The sequence below is a fragment of the Arachis ipaensis genome, chromosome B10, assembly GCF_059453495.1.
Source record: "Arachis ipaensis isolate K30076 ecotype BB chromosome B10, ASM5945349v1, whole genome shotgun sequence".
Lineage (NCBI taxonomy): Eukaryota > Viridiplantae > Streptophyta > Magnoliopsida > Fabales > Fabaceae > Arachis > Arachis ipaensis.
Window position 1 is genome coordinate 3,787,848 of NC_142435.1, and position 19,504 is coordinate 3,807,351.

Genomic DNA, 19,504 nt, shown 5'->3' on the forward strand with positions numbered 1-19,504 from the left:
CAACCCCGAAAAGCCTAATAGTCAAGGGAAATGCAATGCAATGCACGCATCACTTGTTCCGTAGTGGGCCTATACGCTTCCTTTGTTGTCTCAGAAGGCATCATTGGTTCAAATTTCAACCATGACCATATCATACATGTATTCACCCTATCGACTTCTTTTTATCCCTTTAGTGGCACACTGCAGTTATGTTAGTTGTGGAATTTGTCCCCTTTTTTTGTTTTTAAACTGATGAAAAGACATTAGTGGAATACCCATTATGAGTCCAACATTTCATTTTTTGCAAGGTTATTAGCTCATGCTTATGGAGCTATAGTGGAAGTTAGGGGGTATAATAGCCACATATATCGATCTATATATCTATATATTATAATCCTTACAATTCTAGAACATACATCAGATGAATATGTATTGTAATTTATAAATATATAAATAATGTTACCACCAGTGTTTTTAGAAGGGAATAGATTGCTGACTGCTCATCACCTATTCCAATAAAATTTCCTACGTACTACATTACTGACCTTAACAAACAAATAAATGGTCCCATATAATGAAATGAAGCAAGTTCAAACTAAAAATTGTTTGATCCTCTTTCCCTTGGGAGGGACTTGTACAACACCATGCTGACATATTTGTGTCCAAACTTCTGGGTGGAACGCAGGGCCCTGAATTCACCCCCAGGCCCGTGGGTTTTGTGGATATATAGATGATTGAGTTCCACATGTGAGGGTCTAGGGAGAATCGTGGATGAATAAGAAGGGTCATCACTTGTTATCAGTGGTAGTTTTCGTGGTAACTTGGGCGGAGGCTTGTCAAACTCTTTGTCATTGAAGGGCATGTTATCATAACTCCATGGTGGGGATGGAGGACATTCGGTATCACCTAACGTTGCAACCATTTCTGGAATAAAATCCTGCAAATATGGATATGGTTAAGCATTAACAACGGGGTGAGCACTGGTCGGTTTGGTTTGGGTTCAATGTGAAATTAGAATTGAATCGATCAAAATATAATTGGTTCGATTTGATTCAGATTTATATTTTTTTGTATATGTATCCGAACCAAACCAAATCGATTAAGAATGGATTGGTTCGGTTCAGATAATTGGGTACCCGATGACTTTGAAATTCATAAAAAAACCAAATTTTTATTTTAAAAATTCAACAAATACAATAAACATGTAACATTAATATAAATAATCTAAACATGTTAAACACCAAATACATTAAAAACTAAACTCATTAAAATCTAAACATATTAATAGTGAATAATCTCACTAAAAGTCATATATATTTTTTTTTTTTATTTAATTAATATATGATTGGGTTTATAGGTTGGTTGGGATTCTGCATCTCCAGAACCGATACCCAAACCAATCACTAACAAAGGCCATTGATTTGGTTCGGGTTGAATCCGATTACCCGTTAGTTCCAGAACCAATTTAATTGGTTCGGTTCGGTTCGGGTTCGGATACGTAATCGGATACCCACTACCGTGCTCACCCCTAATTAACAACATATCAGAGGAGAAGTAGTCCAAGATGTGTAGAAGTACCCGCAAATCCAAGATATTGTAGGGGCAACCAGAAGCATCAAGAGCCCAGGGGAATTCTGGAGCATGGGTGTGATAGCCACCTACAATGTAACGGTAATGATAGACACCTGTTTTGAGTGCTTTAAAAATGCCATAAACATGAGGGGGAGTCTGCAACTGCAGGGCTTCCCTGGTTTGCCAGTTGTCCCATGATCCTGTAACAGCAACGTCCCAGTTTACTGGGTGCTTCCAAGTAATATTCACATATTTCAATCCTTCATGTACCACTCTTTCTACGTACCCATCTTGCAGTATTTGCCGCTGGCTCATGCACCACCAGTTACATACACTAGCTTAGCCTTGCTTTTTAATTTCATATTCATACATACATATATACTCATCAACTAATAACTATCACAAAATTAAAGATATCATAACTTATCATGACATACACTACACTTTTTTTCAGAACGGTTCTATGGTTAGTGATCAGTTTTCTTTCTCTAACATTCGACTTCATTGTTAACTCCAAAGTAATAACCAATGCAGAATCACATTAGCTTACGTATTAATGAAGATAATATTCATACACACAGTATATATATAATTGTTCTAGGTAAAACTACTTACAGCAGGGTCGTCACTGATCAACTGTTGACTCTGAGTTGAATGGGGGAAGAGATTGTGCATTCTGTTTATAGACATTCTAACCATCAAGTCAGTTTAGAATATAAAAAATACTAGGATTAAGGTTTAAAAAAATACTTTTTGAGATTCTTGGCTCTATTATTTATAGCCTTCAATTGCTAAAATTAAAAAAAAAATCTTTATCAGATTCTCTCTTATTTTGATGAGATATGAGTTAATTTTGTTGTATAGCCCTTTATTAGGCTAGTGTCTTAGGTTTTTCAAAATTGTTTTTCGATATTTTAAAAATTATATACGATCCTTTCCTTTAAGTTTCTTTATTTAAGCGAGGTAATAATAAAAAGGCATTCATTGATCATTATCGTTAAATTTCATGAATTAGTCCCCTAAATATTTCAATTTTCAACTATCTCTCAAAGTTTGGCAACACGTGTGGAACTTAATCCTGATCAAGGAAAAAGAGACTATTGAAAATCGAAAATCATTCACTTTTACGGTCTTGTAAATATCTATTATCTATACTCATCCATCTTGTATAAAGTTAAACGAGATTAAAATACTGAATGTGTCACACGAGTTCCACTCTCCTAATAGCGTTTATGCCGTGGGCCGTGGCAAATCCCATCTTTATATTGTTGATGTGATAGTTTCATTGTTATACATACGCTTAGGGGTGGGAACGGGGTAAGGTGGGCTTTTGCTCTACTCAATTCTGTTTCGCCGTACAATAACTTTTCCCGTTTTTAAAAAGTTGAATTCTAATTTATTTTTGTGGGTATCCGTTTCGTCTCTATCCGTTTCTATAATTATTAAAATTCAATAAATTAAATTAAATTTTAAAATTTATATAACTATCATAATATAAATTAAAGTAAAATTTTAAATATGATACAATATTATTAATATTTTATTAATTATTTTACATATATTACACATATTATACATATATCGGGGTGAGTATTACCTAAATTCTGTCCTGCACAAGAATCTGCCCCATTAAAAACACGCCCCGAGCATATAGAGACAGGTGAGTACCGCAAATTCTGATGGTATCGCCATTCCTACCCACACTATAACAGTAATGTTATTACTTAGTCTTATTGACATTATTTAATTTGTTGTATATGGTTCAAACGTTTTCATCTTTAACTTGATTATATTGAATTTGAATTGGACTACTTTATTGATGTGATATTCTGTAAATTATGGTTAACTCCGTTGATAAGAAATTAACTCTTGTCTCGCTAGTCATTAAGATTTAAGTTCAATTTTACCGACAATGTGAAGACAATTTTAATGGCGGATCTGTTACTACATCTCACAGTTTTAAAAAATCTATATAAAAAAAGATTTAATCTGAAAATAAGTTACTGATCTGATATTCTTAAAAATTTTATGTTAAGCACATCTTATTCATAAATCAATAATAAAAATATATAAAATAATAGTTAAAATATGAATACATAGTTACATACTATATTAAACAAATTATTTAGTCAAATGTTGTACGCAAGTTATGAGAGTGGCACACATCATAGGCGCACGCACCAGAATGACAAATAAGGAGCCTCCCTCACACGTGGTTAACTTCAATGCCTGCAATTCAATTGGTACAAAGGATAAAACTTTGGTAGTGCACTCCAACATCGTAAAAAATCAAACGCCATAGCCATCAGTGTCAAACGTTTGTTTATAGAGACAGGACACTGAAACAGAAATACAAACACAAAATTGTATTTGGCAGAAAAGATATGAACAGAGACAATGTGTCTAAAGACACTGAATTAGTGTATTTTGTGTCCATCCTGACAGAAAAGATACAAAAACACTAAAGCACAACTTATTTTTTCTATTTTCTTTTATTATTCTTGTTAATTTTTTATAATTATATTTTTTATTATTATATTTTTCTTCTCAAATTTTTTGAATGGAAAAAAATGAAAATAAATTAAATTTTCATAATTTGTTCTAGTTTATCACCAAACAAAATATAAGAACACAAAATTGTGTGTCTCTGTTCAGTGTCTTATTCTATCCTATTCTCAATGTCTTGTCATGTCCTGTTCTCGAAAAAAAACGCACCCAAATATAACACTCCAATATGGATCTCCACCTAAGTAGTTATACCAGAATTTGTTAATTGCCTGCTTCAAAATTGGTGATGCCCTAGTTGGTGCTCTTATATATATTAGGCCCTTTTTCCTGGAAATATCCTTGCCAAAAACGCAACTAATTGCTTCATTCACCACAATTATTGAATAATTGAATATTAGGCCCTTCTTAAATAATACTATTTTTTTTGGTACGGATAATTATCTATTATTATCACTATCATTAGTGAAGATGCTCTTTAATGCTTTGTTATAAATATGTCTATCTGGCTTCTTCAGTTCTACATAGATTACTAGTATTTCTTGATAAATCCCATTCCATAGCCTAAGTACATTTTCCATTTAGGTTCCTGGCAGCTCAAATCTCTATGATACATCTACAGACTAGTTGGTTTTAGGTGAATTTGTAATCCAAAATATATAAATTGAATTCCTTAATTTCTTTGGAGCACAATCAAATGAAATTAATGATTTATGAGTGATGCTCTTGCTCTCATGCAAGGGGGAACTAAACATGATATATAAGTCACTAATGCATGTGAGAATATCACAGCCACTGATCCAGATCGGATTTTGTTTAGCCAATGAAGAATTATGAAATGATATAAATATTAAATAAGCTAGCTACATATAAATAAGTTGTTAATTAATGCTGACGCGTGTGCACTGCCACGATTTTTATGGTTCCATAGGGAACATACATGGCTGGGTCTCCCTTGGTTCTCACATGCAATCAATGTGGGTTTACATCAAAATTAAAGTCCCAAATTTAGTTACCAAAAAAAAAAAAAAAGTCCCAAATTTGAGTTATTTGTTGTCACCTTTTAATGAAGAAAATGGCGTGACATATTTCTCTTGATTACATGGGACCATTCATCTAAGACTTGCCCCATTTTTTCTTTAATTATATTCCTTCCCCTAAGAAGGTCCCAAAATTTGAGTTTGGTGAAGACTGGGCGATACGGTTCCACCAATTCATAGACTAATTGGGTTGAGACACAGGTAGAGGGGGAAAAAAAAAACAAACGGTGAATTATGTCACCTTTTAATTTTATTATGGAGGTTAGAATGGGGTAGGACCCCGTTATGAGGATCAGGTGTGCTTTACCAGAATGTGGTGTCAGCAAGTAAGAAATCGAACAGTGCGAGTGGGGCGAGGCTTATCGGGCAGTCCAACTTGTTCACTACAACACAGATCATGCGAGTTGTTGAGGGAAAATAAAAAAAAAAATCATTCATGCAGAACTTGGAGGGTCCGATAAGTTTCATGTAAATTTTTCCTCCATGCAAAACGAACCCTCTAATTTGCTTACAAAAAATTTTCAACAATGAAATAAGAAGATCCAATTTTTTAACACCAAATCTGAACAAAAGCTGTCCCACAAATTGGTCTACCACTTCTAACGTCCATAACTAAGCACAACATATTCACAGTTTCCATAACAAAAAAAAAATCAGCCAAATTATGTTCGTATTTTATACTTACCTTAAACTAAACATATAAGACCATATTGAATATATAAATTCCAAATAATTTTCAAACTCAAAGTTAGTGATATTTTGCCAAATACAGACCATGGAGTATTAACAACTTTTCTACCAAAAATTTTGTTGTGCATCTGATATCTTAGTTTCAAACATGGTCACGAATAAACAAATTGGCACTCGTATATCAAGTTTAGGTACGAAAATCTTTTAACTTTACAACAACGATTTTATGAATATATTTAATGAAGGCCCTAAAATTAAAATGGTGCCTAAATTCCATTCACTTAATAAAAGAATAACGTGAGGGAGGATCCTGTATCGTTCATAATTACATAAAAATGGGACAGCACTGTTCAATTGCATGTGCACTGTATTTTAAGATCACAGAGCTCTTGTATTAGTTTTTTCATTCATTCACTTTCTCTCTCTCTCTCCCTTCTTCTTTCTCTGTTTTCTCTCTGTCTCCAAACTCACAAACAGAAACTCAGTTATAAAAGGAACCAAATCCCCCAACCACTTTTTTCTCAACTCTCTCTTTTGTTCTCTCCTCTGATCTCAGTTTTTCTCTCCCCCTTAACGAACCAACCATGCATACTCCTCCTCCTCCATCATCATCTTCTTCTTCTTCTAATTCTATTTGGGTATTGTCTAGCATAAAGCTTCAATTCTTTGCACGAATCAGAAGGTTCCTCCAATCAAAAGCGACACGAAAGCGCCGAAACCAACCAAGAAACAGAGCTGAGCAGAACAACAACGACAATAACAAGGTCGAAAAAGTTGTTGAAACGGTTCAAGTCATGGAGAAGCATGAGGAGGAGAAGGAAGAAGAGGAGGACTCTGCTATCATGTTGCAGAGGACAGTGAAGAAGCTTCACTTTGGAAGCTGGGAAGAGAAGGAGGTGGCAGCCAAGGATATTGGAAATTTGGCAAAAGAAGATTTGAAGGTTAGAAAGTTGATAACAGAACTCGGTGTGGTGCCTGTGTTGGTCTCTATGGTGGCTTCCGACGTGGCCACCCGTCGCAGAGCGGCGTTGGTGGCGTTGATCCACCTTGCTGATGGAACTTACACGTAAGTTTTTTTTTATCTCTGTTTCTTAAATGTTTCATATTTCATTACGAAAATGTTTAGTAACCAAAGAAAATTAGCCAAAAACAATCATAACTTGCCTTATTTAGCATTTATTAATTGTTACGATAATTAATAAATGCTAAATAAGACAAGTTCTGGCGGTATTTTTTGTCTTCCTAACATTACCTGTGATCAGTTCATCTTTGAGTGCTTATGGTTGCTTATTCATTATTTCATTTCATAGGTTCTTTGGATCATATTATTGGTTAATTGAGTGTCCATGAGTTTTAGGGTCTAATGAATTGTTAGGTATGGCTACCATACTCGTAGCTATCATAGATAGTAAAATCTGTTAAGTTGAGATTAGTGGTAGAGAATGATAGAGAAATTTTGAATCACTTAAATCTATTGATACTCTAAAAATGCAAAGTTATTGAATTTGTGGGCAAGGTTAAGGTCCACTAACTTGTAATCAGTGCGTGAACTAATAGTATTAGAATATATATATTTTTTCATTCCCCTAATTAAATTGTTTGAATCATACTTTAAAATAAAAAATGTGAGAGTGGAGCAATAGTAGCTTGTGAGTAACCGCATATTTTGACTTCTAGAGAGCATAGACAAGGACTGATGAATCACAAAGTGGTTATTGGCCTTGGCGGGTAAGGCTCATGACTCCACAGTTACCACAGCCACCTTGGTTTTAAGAGAAAGTTTAGGGGACAGCAATTTGGAAAAGTTCAGTGGCCAGCAATTTTTGTGTTTTTTAGCCAGCACTTAACCATCAAAACAAAAGTGAGTAATCTTCCACTATTAGATGTAATCTCACACCATTAAAAACATTATTGATGGCCAATTGATGGTTACAAAACACCAAAATTGCTGGCCCCTAGCATTCTTCCAGCAATTTTTTTGTTTTGTAGCCAACACTTAACCATCAAAAGAAAAGTGAATGAAATTGAATGTAATCCCACACCATTAAAAATACTATTAGTGGCCAATTAATAATTACAAAACACAAAAGTTACTGGCCCTTACCACTCTTCATTCAATATTAGAGGGAAAAAATTTGTTGATAAAAAGAAAGGAAAATTAACATCTCAATTGGAAGAGACTAGAGAGTTTGGTGCAGTACCTCGCATTCAGAGCTACGTTTTCCTATACAGGCTGTTAGTAATATGGAAGTTATACAAAAATAAATGTATTCGGATCCATGGCATTAAATCTGAGATTAGAATTTAGCCAATATTTTCGGATCAAATTTCCCAAAAGCCCACTAGCACATCACCATGCTGTAGTTGGTAATAATTAATAAATTTAAAAAAATGGCCAAAATGTGCGCTGAGTTGCTTGGTTGTGGAATGAGCTACTAGGGGACAAATTTCATATTGAAGCGACATTGCTGTCGTAAAAATTCATAAATAATTTATTAAAATATAGCGTAGTTGATCAGATTCCTTTATTATCTTTCGAACAACTCATGTCTTTTTGTTGACCTACATTTTCCAACACATATATTAGTTTGAGATCCTGGTTGACTTCAATAATAATATGTAATAAGGTACCTTTTTTATTTAGTTGGTTTGGCATTGTTATTGTTTTGTACTATAATCGCATCACTCCCATCGATCAAAGGAAGAAAAAATGGACCGGAGAAGGTGGGAAGGTGATGATGCATAGCTTAGAGATCGATGTTGACTTGTTCATGCTGACTTTGTAGAATAACTGCTATCAAAGTATTCGATTCTAACCTAACTTTGACCTCGTTGAAGCATGTTTCTTTCAAAAACGTCTTTTGCATACTAAAAGATTGTCTAGATACACATGTTTCAAATACCATGATAGAGAACGAAGAATTACTACAATTAATAATTCATAATGATAATTTTTTCTCTGACATGTCTTTTGTTTCTTTCTTCAGGAACAAGGCTATGATAGTGGAGGCAGGAATATTATCCAAGCTGCCAAACACAGTTGACAATGTAGATGAATCAACAATCAATGAATTTTCTGAGTTGCTGTTATCGTTGTCTTCACTAGCAAACACCCAATTCCATTTTCCTTCATTGGACTTTCTACCATCACTAAGACACATTCTTGAGTCAAACTCATCAAGCTTAGACACAAAAACATCATGTTTGGGTGCCCTATACAACTTTTCAAGCGTGTTAGAGAACGCGGGAGCTTTGGTTTCATGTGGGATTGTTCCTATTTTATTAGAACTATCCTCAAGAAAAGAAACTTCAGAGAAAGCATTGGCAAGTCTAGGGAACTTGTTAGTGAGCATGATGGGGAAGAAAGCAATAGAGAATAGTTGTTTAGTGCCAAAGAACTTCATTGAGATCTTGTCATGGGAAGACAAACCGAAATGCCAAGAGTTATCGGTTTATATATTGATGATCCTAGCGCATCAAAGTTCAAGTCAAAGGGAGAAAATGGCACAGGCTGGCATTGTTCCTGTGCTTCTTGAAGTGGTTCTGTTGGGAAGCTCTTTGGCTCAGAAGAGAGCATTGAAGCTATTGCAATGGTTCAAGGATGAGAGGCAAACCAAGATGGGGCCACATTCGGGGCCACAAACACCGAGGTTTGCATCGATGGGGTCACCGGTGAATCAAAGAGAAGCAACGGAAGGGAAGAAGATGATGAAGAGTTTGGTTAAACAAAGCTTGCATAGGAACATGGAGATTATTACTCACAGGGCTAATGCTGCTGGAGACTCTTCTAGATTTAAGTCATTGGTTATTAGCACTAGTTCTAAGAGTTTGCCTTATTAATTTTCATATTTTTCAATTTTCTCTTTCGTGCTAATAATGTTGAGGTACATGTTAGATACTCCTACAACATTTGTATATGTCCACAAATATAAATGGAAATCAAACAATGTCTTTTTTCAATTTGTCTTCTGATAACAAAATGCAAATTTCACTTCAAAGTCTTAAGTCACAAATTATTTCAATTATTTCTATAACCTGTTTATGTAAAATGTTAGTAATGATCTCCTCCCAATATTTTGAAAACAATTTTTAGAGAGTAAATTTCATAGTGATCTTTAAAATTTAGGTCATTATTCAATTTAGTGTTCGAAATTCAATCTAAAATACTAATAAAAAAATTAAAATATGAAAAACAAAATTAAATAATAGTGTAAATATCAAAAATTACTACAAGAATTTATTCAACTTTTTACACGTAAAAATAGCAAAATTTCATCTCAAGAGTCCATCTCTTGGATTCAGAACAAAAAATGTAAATTATACTCTCTCTTCACCCATAGAACTAATTTGTGTTATATTATTTAATATTTTTATGCGAGACAAATATATAATTGGACTAGAGAGTTGCCAACCAACTATAGTTCAAATGGCATAATTTTCCATAGGTTCGAATCTCCCTAAAAAAAATTGGACTAAAGAAAACCATAATAGTCATTTTTTCTTCGCGTTTCTTCTCCTCCTCCTCTTCTTCCTTCTTCTTCTCATTTTTATTTGTGTTTTTCCTCCTTCTTCTTTTGATTTTGTAACATTATATATATATTTTTTTCTTTGTTTGATTTTTTCCTCCCAAAAAGAATTATGAAAATATGAAATAAGAAGATGAAGAAGAAGAAATAGCAGAAGATGAGGAGGAGGAAAATGAAGAGTTCTGAATTATGCAAAACTTATCAGAATAAAAATACACCCAAATATCTTCGTTTTACACCCAAATTTGCTGCAAATACAGAAATGAGTTATGCTACGTGCACACTAAAATCAGCCACCAAAATATACTAGAATACAAGTATACATTGAAAATAAATTAACGCACACATGTATTTATACACAAATACATTGGTGGCTAATTTTCGTGGCTGATTTTAGTGTACAAATAGCATTTTTGTACAGAAAAATATTTTCTCTAATGCTGCATTTTTTTCTTCTTTTTCTTATTTCTTTCTTTCTTTTAGTTAAATGAATGTAAATTCATCCTCTTCCAAGGAATTTTACAGCATTATGTGTTTTTTCTTCTTCTTTTTTTGATTTTTTTGTTTTTATTCTTGTTAAGATAGTAAAACAAGAAGAAACTTGAGAAGGTAAAACAAAAAGGAAAAGATGAATAAAAGAAAAAAGAAGAAAAAGATAGTGATGATGATGAAAAAAAAGAACAGAAGATGAGGAGGAAGAAGAGGAAGAGTTTTAAGTTATGCAGAATTTATCAGAATAAAAATACATCCAAAATTCTCACAAATACATCCAAATATCTTCGTCTTACACCAAAATATCTTCGTGTTACACCCAAATTTGCTGCAAATACAGAAAAATGTTTCCTCTAATGCTACTTTTTTTCTTCTGAATTGAACCACACCTCAACCACTTGATTAGATTCAAAACAATGAAAATTTTTTCGACTTTCCTACTTCAAATCTAGCCGAGGGATTTGTCTTCTCGGTCAGAGATATTTTCAATTTCCATTTTCTCTCTATGCTACATGTAATCAATTGATTCTTAATTTCGTTTTCCTTTTTATTTGTACTCCGAACTCTTGGAGAAAAACCTGCAATTTTCGCATAATCCTTGTAGAATTTTGCAGCATTTTCAAGGGTGTTAAAGATCATCCCAACCTTGGATACAAACTGCTCATCAACACCACAGATTTGCTGCAAAATACACCCAAAATACACCATATTAAAACAAGCATAAACTATAGAATGCAAATACAACTATAAAACCATCATAAAAAATAACAAAAATCAGATTCATGAATCATTAATGAACAGAAACTAAAACAATTCAACTAAAACAATAAGACAATTCACCTTCAGTGAGATGAAAAGTCATAAACTGTAAATACACCCAAACTTTCCTGAAATATACCCAAATATTTTTTATTTACACCCCTGATATAAAATGCAGAAAATTCATCAGAACTAGTACATTAAATTCAATTCAAACAAGGAACAATGAACAGCAAATTTCACAAACAAAGTTCACGTATTATTCAGCTACACAATCATAAACTACTAACTATATTTAAATTCAGATTCAATTATTAATTGAAATTAAACCACACCTCACGAACTTCATTGAATTCAAATTCAAAATCTACTTCGCTCTGGTTCAACTGATAATTTAAAGTTGAATCATCCATTATTTTCAAAACGATTTTCAGAGCTTGATTTCAGAAATAATAGAAAACGAGAAAGAGAACATAGAGAGAAACGTATGTAAACAGCGAATGATAAGGAAAAGAGAAACAAACAAAAGAGATCGAAAAGAGAAGGTAAGAAAATTCAAAAAAGGAAACGAAATCATTTTGAAAAAGAAAGTTATATATTCGCTTTGATTGATTAGAGAATCTAATAAGAGACGCGTGAATTATAGGTGCCATAAGATGCGCGTTTTAGGGATTAGAGATTTTCTTGTATAATTTGTATAGTGAAAAGGGTGGTGATTAATTCTTAATTAAATTCTTAAATCTAAGGGCAAAGGTTGAAAAACGCAAAAACGCATCGGAACCGTTAGTTCAGTTTGGAGTGGGATCGGATCCGAAAGACAGTGTGACGCGATATCTGTAAAGTGTGAAGAAGACGCGCGAACAATGGCGGAAGCTTGGTTGGGTTTGGGTCCCACCTTCTCTAACTCCCTCCCTCTTCCCCTTCCCTCTTCCTCTTCTTCTCCTCCTTCAATGGCTTCCGTTCCCTCACCCCGCCACCGTCGCTGTTACTCCAACCCTGACCCTCCCCCTCCCCCTCCCCAGCCAGCTCTCCTCGTCTTCTCCGGCGGGACTGCCTTCAACGGCGTCGTCGAGGACCTCAAGACCTTCACTACCCGCGTCGCCCACGTTCTCCCCGTCTCCGATGACGGCGGAAGCACCGCCGAGATCGTTCGCGTCCTTGGTCTGTCTTCCCATCTTTTTGCGATTTTTATTTTCATTTTCTCCCGATTTGATTGGTTGAGTTGGTGTGCGTTTGTCAGGTGGTCCTGCTGTTGGAGACATACGTTCGAGGTGTCTGAGGTTGTCTGATCAGAGCACAGCTGAAGCTCTTGCAGTTCGGAATCTGCTTGGTCATCGTCTACCTCTTGATCCACTCAAAGCTAAATCTGAATGGTGCTTTCCTTTATGCCTAACAATGCCAATCTAGTTACTGAACTTTCTCTTTAACTTTATGTACATATATTGCCGCAGTGTGTGCGCTATATTAGTGGGGATTAAGATTATCCAAATTTTTTGCATACTTTTTTATGAGAACTATTTTGTAATGTGTGTTTTCTGCACTGCTGCTGGGACATGTATAGGTACTCCATTGTGGAAGGTGATCACACACTATGGAAAGGTGTTTCGAAACCTTACAGGGAGACTATTCGATCTTTTCTTGTTTATTTTCAGAGTCAGGTGATTCTTACAACTAGTTGTACTTCTTTTCTTTCTAATCCTGCTCATACTCATCAATTGCTAAACATTTCTTATATGAATATGGATGTTATAAAGTATGGTCTCCTTTTTTTATTACTTTTAATCGTTTGTTTCTGAGATTGGTTGTTGCTTCTTAAACTGTAGTCTAGTATTTTAGTGTCTGTAATTTTGGTTCAAAAGTCTCTCTTAAGTTGAGTATCATGTCTTCTTTTGCATTTTTAGACAAAATATATTATTATGCCCGTCATAGTAACAATCAATCACTATAATAATCGACACTACAGAAGAAAGAAAAAATATAACGTGCTTCAATATTGTATGCTTTTTTGGTGAGCTTCCTTGAAAGTTGGGCCTTCCATTTCGGTGTTTGCAGATTCTACGCCGGGCTGAAGAATCATTTTGTTTCAGCAATGGCAGGTCCTTTATTTTTACTTCAGCTAAATGTTTGTAGTAGTTTATTAAATTTTCTTGCCATTTTTCTCATCCTCCTACCTAACCAATAAAATTAATTGCTTTAGAATCTGATATGATATAATGCCTATGTAATTGGGGTAAATTTTTGGAAACTGGCAATTGCAATTGGTGTGTGAAAAAAAGAACAATTTAAACTGACTTTTATGAACCATGCAGCATCGGAAATTTCTTTTTTGCAGGCGCACGTATATTTTTTCGGTCCTTGGATGCTGCAATATTTTTGTTTTCACGTGTTTCAGATATTCCCCCTGAAAGCCTGGTTCTCCCTGTAATTTCCACCAACGACAGGCTTACCTTAGGGTGCGAATTATGGGTATGTTACATGTGTATTTAATCATGTAATTCTGCTTTGGTTTCATTGAGAGTAAATTCAGGTTCTGAGAGGAAAACTATTTCTTTGCTGTTCAAAGAAAATTCACAATTTGAATTGTTGTTTTGCTTTTTCTTACATTATGCTCTAATATCCATTTAGGATGGAACTATTATAAGGGGACAAAATGAAATTTCTCATCCAACCAGGGGAACGACAGAGCTGATTAACAAGGTATGTTTTTGTATGTATTGAGAGATTATGCTTATCAATACAGTATTTCTGCTCAAAATTTTACTGATCTGAGGTACATTGTCCGACTTAAATCTCTGGACTCTTATTGAAAGTAATATCAATGTAGGAAGGGTGTTTTTTAAGTTGTAATGATGTGGAATGTATGCTGATGCTGTAAACATGTCAATAAAGGCATCGAAAATATTAACTTACATGTTAGTTGAGTTTGAAACAAACAAGAGTACTTGGTTTAAATTTCAGAAAATATTTAATTTCAGAATTAGTCACTCTATTACTTTAATGCTTTCCTGATATAAAATCTAGTGAAGTTGTAGCTTCCAAACTAATTTTTTTTCTCTGTCATTCTCACTAACTGACATACTACAAAATTGTGATTGGTTGGTTGATCTAGTATGTAATATTGTAAAACTGTGTATCTTATATTTCTTGTATACTAAAGTTTTATCATTTTGTGGGTAGGATAGCTTTTCCACTCCAGCGCTTCCTTCAAAAATAAAACGTGTCTTCTACATGTCAAGTGAGGGGAAAAATTTGCTCCATGAGGTAAATCTGTTTTGGTGCTGTTTTTATTAGAATTGTTCTTCTGTTAGGAAAGAGAAAAAGAATATATTTGACAAAGTGCAACTTTTATTCATTTTTATAAGAAGTTTTTTTTAGGAAATGAATTTTGCTATTGATTTAATAATTTATGAGCAATTTATAATTATAACTTCCATTTGTCATGATATCTTTTCAATAGGTCTTTCCTTCACCTAATGCAACTGTATTAGAGCAGTTAAGTAATGTGGACTGCATTGTATATGCCATGGGTTCCCTTTTCACTTCAATCTGTCCCTCGTTGGTAAGATTCTTAGAAGTAGTTTGTAAAAAGTATGCTATTTCCTCTTCATGAAGCGACATTGCATAATCTTTTATTTTGTTTGAGACATTGCATAATTATGTGGATTAATCTATAATTTGGCTAGAATAAACATATCTTTCTTCTTTACACAGTTTAGTTCTCCTACTAGATGATCACTGATCAACAAGTTTTTCTAGGTCTTATTGGGAATTGGGGAGATTATTTCGTCAAGGTCTTGCCTCAAGGTACTTCTTGATCTTGTAATTATATATGTTTTCTTTGCCTATTAATGTTTAGTCTGATGAGCCTTGCATCCAGTTTGTATTTTAGGAATTTAGGCTTGATAAGATTGCTTTCAATTTGCAAGGAGAGCATTTGTTTCTCTTTTGGAAGAAACAAGCTATTAAGGTAGTCCGGCTCTTCTTGATTGCTGAGCAATAAGACAAAAAGGGTGATAAGTTTCTGTGCTTTGATATGGAAGTCCAGCCATAGTGCTATTAGTGGCGTGAATTTGTTCCAATGCATGAAATTCTAGCGGCGGTCTTTTGTTTTATTGAAATTTTATAGCAATATATGCATTCTTTTCCAAAATTCTACTCATTTTTATTTTTATTTCTTAAATGTTAGGTACTTATGTTAAATGGCACACCTGACCGGGAGACTAATGGGTTTTCGGCTTCTTGTTTTGTTACTGCCATCACGGATGCTCTAAATCGAACATATGGAGATCCTTGCAATCGGCTAAAGAATCCTGTGAGTGGAAATTCCTTCACAATTGAAGCTAGTTGGTGCCAAACAGAGATCTTTATTTTTATTCTGGTTCAAAATAAGTCTTTGATTAATTCACTAAAGAGTGCCAATTTCATTTTATTTGAATGCATGCTTTTTACCCTGTTGCAAGTGCCAAGTGGTATACTGTTAATAAACCCTTATCGCTCCATATGATGATTGCTATTGCAGAATGAATTGTCATATGTAGTTTACTCTCCCCTTGTTGTTGCTGCAATTATTATTGAAATTTTAAAGAAACTTTACATAAAAATCTATGAGTTAGGACTTCCACTTTGGTACTTACTAACTACTACTATAGATAGATTTGTTTAGCATTAGTTTTTATTATCACATGTTCGACATGATGGATGCCTGGAAAAGCTTGAGAAAAATATTTTTTCTCAGGTGTTTTGCTTCTTTCGAAGAAAAATGATGTATTTGATGTGTGTAGAATCTTACTTGAAATAAAAAATCAGTTACTTTTGAAACTGAAACCTAAAATTCACAGTACAATATGCATAATGTGATGACAAGATTTTTTCTGCCATTAATAATTTTATGCAGCCGAGTCAGTATATCAATACCATTTTGGTGCCAAGAAATAGTTCAGTTCCAGTTGATGTTGACCGATTGAATGCCCAAGGAATATTTGATGTGGTATGTATACCAACTTTGCTCGAGGCAAAATTGAGTGGATAATACAACCTATAATCTTTTTAATGCAATTTACTTTTATTTGAGATCCTCAAACAATTCTTATTTTGCAGATTGTTGTTGACTCCCTACGTGATTCCAAAGTGGGTATAATATATGACCCAAAGTCGTTGATAAGAGCTCTCGCTGACTTAATTGACAGATACATGAAGTCGAGAGTCAAGGAATTAATCGATGCTAGATGATATAACAAGGGGCTACAATTAACAATTTTTTTCCTCTGAAGGATTTCTAGGTAAAATTGCCTATTTATAATCATATATTGGAACAATTTTTCCTCCCATCCAAGGTACAGCAATTCGATGAAAACATGATATAATGTTTATTGCCATAAGTATTTGATTATGTAGGGATGATATAGTTTAAGATAAAAGAAAAAAAAGGAGGAGAAACATTAAAGAGTCTTGTATATTTACAGCAGTGCTGTGTATGTATGTCGCATACATTAATCTTATTTGATTATGGCAGATCTCAATTGAGTGTATCTTAAATGTTTGGAAGTTGAATGAAATCCAAATTAAAAGAATTCTCAAATCCTTCACCATAAATCATTTGAAACAACCGAGCAAAACAGTATATAATCCAATGTTGGAATATGAAAATAACTAAGAAACTTGACATAATAATCAAATCAAATAAAGACTGAACTAGAGATGATCTAACTAACACTACCAGGTTAGGCCAGGAGGTACTTGAACATATCTTGGTTGAATCCATACCCCTTTAATCTGACGAGCCAGAGCCACATGTTGCTGATCAGGCACAATGGTCTCACTGAGAATGACGCTATCATTTCTTAAGATATGAAGCCACGGTATTCCGAGGATCATGGTGCCACATATGGAAATGGACACAACATCATCCTCACCGCCCCCGAAGCCCAGCCTCTGACCCATCTTCAAGACTCCAAACATGTTTTTCCGTACGTGATATTCCAAGGCTTCCACGTCCTTGGAAGAACCATGGTTAACTATACGATAATTCGCCCATGACTTACTGCTTTTGTCAGCATTGAAGGTAACCAAGCCGTCATCCGCGTCCAAGAACTGAAACTTTTCCTCAGAAAAAGCAGCACCACTTACTGTGTTTAGCGTGGAACGACCACAACGATGGCAATGCTTGTGCCACTCCTTGTTCCCCCTTCGAAGCAAGTGCAGCTCCATTTCTACCTCACTCTTGCGGCTAACCACAACCACTACGCAATCTTGGCAAGTAGGGTCAGCGGAAAACGCAGCAACATGTTCGCTTAGGTCTGTGAAGGGACAATCTGGAAGGTCTATCTTGGCTCTTGAGAAAGGGCAGAAGAAAAACATTGCTCTTTCCCGCACAAGAAGCAACCATCCTAGGTACGATGCAAGGCAAGTGGCTCCGTCAAGTTCTGGAAAGTTGACGGTGTAGAGTCTTTCGGAGTTTGGAGATCCGAGTTTCAAGAAGGAACAGTGTGAGCCTTCACCGTTGCCATAGAGGAGAAACCAGAGCTCGCGGCCTGAAGGGTTGTATTCTGAGGGAGGGATGAGCCATTCTTTGCAAACACTGCGAAAACTCAGAAAGTCTATCAATTCTAAATAGCTTGCAATTCTTGATAGCAGGTCTCCAGGCAGATTACACCACTCTGCTACTTCCCATTCATCACTTTTACTTCGTTTCATCTCCTTACATTCCTCACTCTCTGACATCCTTCCTTCAACAAACATTCTATTATGTATCAGCCACTAACTAGTACATGCATGCAGGGAAATCATACTAATGATTAACAAAGGATCAATAACTAAATCAATGACTGGTTCATTTTAATATAACTATACTATGGTGATTACCATCATTATGATATTTTTTTACTAAAATGCTTTTTTTTTCTAAATATTACTTAAAAGAAGTATAACAAAAATTAAAAAAATGTAATTCTGTTTCTAATAACACTTGTACAGACATTAGTCAGTATAGCATAGTCATACTACAATTTGAGTAATGCTACATTACTAGAAAATATTACTATGGTTTGTCAGTACTTAGCCAACAATAATTTACATCTATATTTATATATATTTTACACACACAAAATATATAGTTTGCACTCATATTTACTAGAATTTTGCACACATAAATCAATACGACTTGCATTCACATTTTTTCAAAATTTACACTTATAAATGAATAAAATTTATTTATTAAATATAATTTAGTATTTATGTTGATTAAATAATGACAAAAAACATTAAAAAGTACTAATCCCTCTTGAAATCCACCAGTACTAAATTAAATATAATTTAGTATTTTGAGTGACCACGACCCAAAAACAATGATTATAATGTACATAATAGATGGATTGGATGGATCGATGTGTACATACTTCAGGATGAACAAGAAATAGAAGGGAAAATATATAACAAAGCATAGAAAAGAACATGGCTACGTGCAGAAAGAGAAACAAGATTGATAATATAAGAAACAATAATATATAATAATAATGGTTATGTTTACGGTTGCATTATCCATTGGCAGGCACTTACAGTATTCTTCAAAGAGTGAAGTGCGACGGGACTTATGAGAATGGAAGAAAGGAGAGAGTTGCACCTAATATTGTTTTGGTCATCAAAAGGAATTAAGATAACTGAAAACGCGATATTCTCTAAGTGTTCGTTTTAGCATGACATTTTTCTTTTCCTATATGAATAATGGGAATGGGATTTTCTCATTTTCATTTATAATAGCTTCATCAAGATTAATGTTACTTTTGATCTTTTTGCTTTTTAAAAACTTAAAATTTTGAAAATTGAAAATTTTTTTTCAGACTATCCAACTTGAATTGGTTCGTTTTTTAGGAATAAGTTCTTCTAGTACATACTACTATTATTTTGCATCCATAAAATTTGAATTTTAAACCTTATTTGAAACAT

The 19,504-nt window shown here is 34.2% G+C and overlaps 4 protein-coding genes across 5 annotated transcripts; 2 read left to right on the top strand and 2 right to left on the bottom strand.

Annotated features, from left to right (window-relative positions):
- Positions 1-574: 574 nt before the first annotated feature.
- On the bottom strand, positions 575-1,866 carry LOC107619957 (SNF1-related protein kinase regulatory subunit beta-2-like). The gene is made up of 2 exons (XM_016322183.2): positions 1,558-1,866; positions 575-916 (listed from the first exon to the last, which is right to left on the bottom strand). The coding sequence occupies exons 1-2, from the start codon at positions 1,864-1,866 to the stop codon at positions 575-577; spliced, it is 651 nt and encodes a 216-aa protein (XP_016177669.2).
- Positions 1,867-6,103: 4,237 nt separating this feature from the next.
- LOC107621699 (ARM repeat superfamily protein) lies at positions 6,104-9,746 on the top strand. The gene is made up of 2 exons (XM_016323718.3): positions 6,104-6,852; positions 8,774-9,746. The coding sequence occupies exons 1-2, from the start codon at positions 6,371-6,373 to the stop codon at positions 9,624-9,626; spliced, it is 1,335 nt and encodes a 444-aa protein (XP_016179204.1). The 5' UTR covers positions 6,104-6,370; the 3' UTR covers positions 9,627-9,746.
- A 2,475-nt stretch (positions 9,747-12,221) lies between these two features.
- MEE18 (maternal effect embryo arrest 18) lies at positions 12,222-17,098 on the top strand. Its single transcript, XM_016325566.3, has 12 exons — positions 12,222-12,724; positions 12,804-12,936; positions 13,125-13,221; positions 13,616-13,659; positions 13,873-14,029; positions 14,189-14,260; positions 14,741-14,824; positions 15,021-15,122; positions 15,320-15,367; positions 15,750-15,875; positions 16,458-16,550; positions 16,661-17,098. The coding sequence occupies exons 1-12, from the start codon at positions 12,427-12,429 to the stop codon at positions 16,790-16,792; spliced, it is 1,386 nt and encodes a 461-aa protein (XP_016181052.1). The 5' UTR covers positions 12,222-12,426; the 3' UTR covers positions 16,793-17,098.
- Positions 17,035-19,247, bottom strand: LOC148578974 (F-box protein At1g49360-like). Of its 2 annotated transcripts, none has more exons than XM_088503400.1 (2): positions 19,118-19,247; positions 17,035-18,284 (listed from the first exon to the last, which is right to left on the bottom strand). In XM_088503400.1, exon 2 carries the CDS (start codon positions 18,281-18,283, stop codon positions 17,276-17,278), a length of 1,008 nt encoding a protein of 335 aa, XP_088359526.1. In that variant the 5' UTR covers position 18,284; positions 19,118-19,247; the 3' UTR covers positions 17,035-17,275. The 2 variants fall into 2 exon arrangements, with proteins under 2 accessions (XP_088359526.1, XP_088359527.1); XM_088503401.1 differs by having other exon boundaries at positions 17,144-18,288; positions 19,118-19,224.
- Between the last annotated feature and the right edge of the window lie 257 nt (positions 19,248-19,504).

Coding starts and splice junctions, on each gene's coding strand:
- LOC107619957 (XM_016322183.2), bottom strand. CDS start 1,866: ATGAGCCAGCGGCAAATACTGCAAGATGGGTACGTAGAAAGAGTGGTA. Junction 917..1,557: donor ACAATATCTTGGATTTGCGG/GTACTTCTACAC, acceptor CCATATTTGCAG/GATTTTATTCCAGAAATGGT.
- LOC107621699 (XM_016323718.3), top strand. CDS start 6,371: ATGCATACTCCTCCTCCTCCATCATCATCTTCTTCTTCTTCTAATTCT. Junction 6,853..8,773: donor CTTGCTGATGGAACTTACAC/GTAAGTTTTTTT, acceptor TTCTTTCTTCAG/GAACAAGGCTATGATAGTGG.
- MEE18 (XM_016325566.3), top strand. CDS start 12,427: ATGGCGGAAGCTTGGTTGGGTTTGGGTCCCACCTTCTCTAACTCCCTC. Junction 12,937..13,124: donor CTCAAAGCTAAATCTGAATG/GTGCTTTCCTTT, acceptor GGACATGTATAG/GTACTCCATTGTGGAAGGTG. Junction 13,222..13,615: donor TTGTTTATTTTCAGAGTCAG/GTGATTCTTACA, acceptor CGGTGTTTGCAG/ATTCTACGCCGGGCTGAAGA.
- LOC148578974 (XM_088503400.1), bottom strand. CDS start 18,283: ATGTCAGAGAGTGAGGAATGTAAGGAGATGAAACGAAGTAAAAGTGAT.